Raw genomic sequence first — 1,844 nt, 5'->3', positions numbered from 1 at the left:
GAGAGTAGTTGATATCCATGCCCCCCACCTAATTCCTTGAACATTAATAATTGAAGTATTAAAATAACGACCATTAAGATTTGAACTATAGCAGTTATTATACCACCAGGCACCAGTGTAGATCTGAGCACAGTTACCTCCTGATTCATCATTATCATTATCTCTTGTAGTGAATCTCCTTCCATTATGACCAGCCAGACTATTCCCAGCAGTACCAGAATATCCTCCTACTGTTAGTATATATTCAGTACTACCATCACTAACACTGAATGTAGAGTAGTTAGCATATGCTTCTTTCCCCTCAAAGTCTCCCAGGTCCACTCTTAGTGTGTTTGATCCTTCTTTAGTAAGACGACGAATCTTGCTTAATCCTAACCAAAACTCACCAGTAAGGTTACCAAATCCATTCTCATAGTCAGTCCAGTTTCTATAGAAATCAACATATCCATCTTGTCTCCTCTGAAATACAGTCCATCCACCACCATCAGTCTCCATATCACAGTATACCTGTGATGCAATATAGTGTATCATGAAGGATTACTTTAACTAACTTCAAATGGAGTCCCTCCATCAGGATTAATAGTATAAATATCACTTGCATTATTACCATCCTCAAACAAGCTCTTACAATCACTGATATCTAGTTTATAGTGTTAGTATTAATGTTTTAACTATTAGCTTATTTACTTAGTGGTGGACAGGCTTGTGGCCTTACTTTAGGACACATTGTAATAGTCTTCATTCTTCCTTCTTTTGTACGAATAGTCTGTCCTAAGTTACTGCTGTTACAGCATGTCCTTATATACAGTGATGATTCATGTTTATTTCCAGTACAATCAGCCATACAATAAGATCCTTCTCCTTCATCAATAGTAACTAGTAAGGACAGCAACAGCAGCATCATAAAGATGATCATCTTTGACATTTTACTATTCGAAGGACTGGAATTTATGTGATTATTTTGGTGTTTATTGTTGTGATGAGCAAAACTTAAACTATGTACAAAACCTAATTTGTTTAGAAAAAAAGAAGCATCCTTGATAATGTATACTATTAATTATTGTAGTTATTTTTTAATTGATAAGCAACAATAGTCAATATAATCACTACAAGGTATGACAGACTGTAATATTGAAATGGCATAATAATATATCAGCACAATGTAAACACACTTATGTGTGTGGGGGACAGTATTTAATTGTTACGACGAGTTTTCATCTCTGAGAACTGCAGAGTAGTCGTCTTCCAATACCACCACTTAATTCCTTGACTATTACTAGTTGAAGTATTAAAATAACGACCATTAAGACTTGAATGATAGCAGGTATGATACCACCAGGCACCAGTGTAGGACTGAGCACAGTTACCTCCTGACCATGCATCATTATCATTATCTCTTGTACTGAATCTCCTTCCATAATGCCACAACAGACTGTCCCCAGCAGTACCAGAATATCCTTCTGCTGTTAGTATATATTCAGTACTACCATCACTAATATTGAATGTGGAGTAGTTAGCATAAGCTGTGTCATTATCAAAGTCTCCCAGGTCCACTCTTAGTGTGTTTGATCCTTCTTTAGTAACACGATGAATCTTGCTCAATCCTAACCAAAACTCGCCAGTAAGGTCACCAAATCCATTCTCATAGTCAGTCCAGTTCCTATAGAAATCAACAGATCCATCTTCTCTTCTCTGAAATACAGTCCATCCACCACCATCAGTCTCCATATCACAGTATACCTGTGATTCAATAGTGTATATGATTGCAAATTACTCAGTTTTAACTAACTTCAAATGGAGTCCCTCTATCAGGATTAACAGTATAAACACCACTGTAGCATTAC

At 36.3% G+C, this 1,844-nt stretch overlaps 1 protein-coding gene and 1 pseudogene across 1 annotated transcript; both read right to left on the bottom strand.

The window, feature by feature from the left end:
• Nucleotides 1-28: 28 nt before the first annotated feature.
• On the bottom strand, nucleotides 29-940 carry LOC100631804 (ryncolin-1-like; the record flags this gene model as incomplete). Its single annotated transcript, XM_003391177.2, has 3 exons — nucleotides 688-940; nucleotides 552-640; nucleotides 29-507 (listed from the first exon to the last, which is right to left on the bottom strand). Coding segments are annotated over exons 1-3 (806 nt in total), but the record flags the coding sequence as incomplete, so codon positions are not given.
• Nucleotides 941-1,099: 159 nt separating this feature from the next.
• The window catches only part of LOC100631678 (fibrinogen C domain-containing protein 1-like), a 3,413-nt pseudogene continuing 2,668 nt past the window's right edge, over nucleotides 1,100-1,844 (bottom strand).

Source organism: Amphimedon queenslandica, unplaced genomic scaffold (genome assembly GCF_000090795.2).
Source record: "Amphimedon queenslandica unplaced genomic scaffold, v1.1 AMPQUscaffold_10350, whole genome shotgun sequence".
In the NCBI taxonomy this organism is placed as follows: Eukaryota; Metazoa; Porifera; class Demospongiae; order Haplosclerida; family Niphatidae; genus Amphimedon; species Amphimedon queenslandica.
The sequence above is the reverse complement of the archived record's forward strand: the minus strand, read 5'-3'. Positions and strand labels throughout refer to the sequence as shown.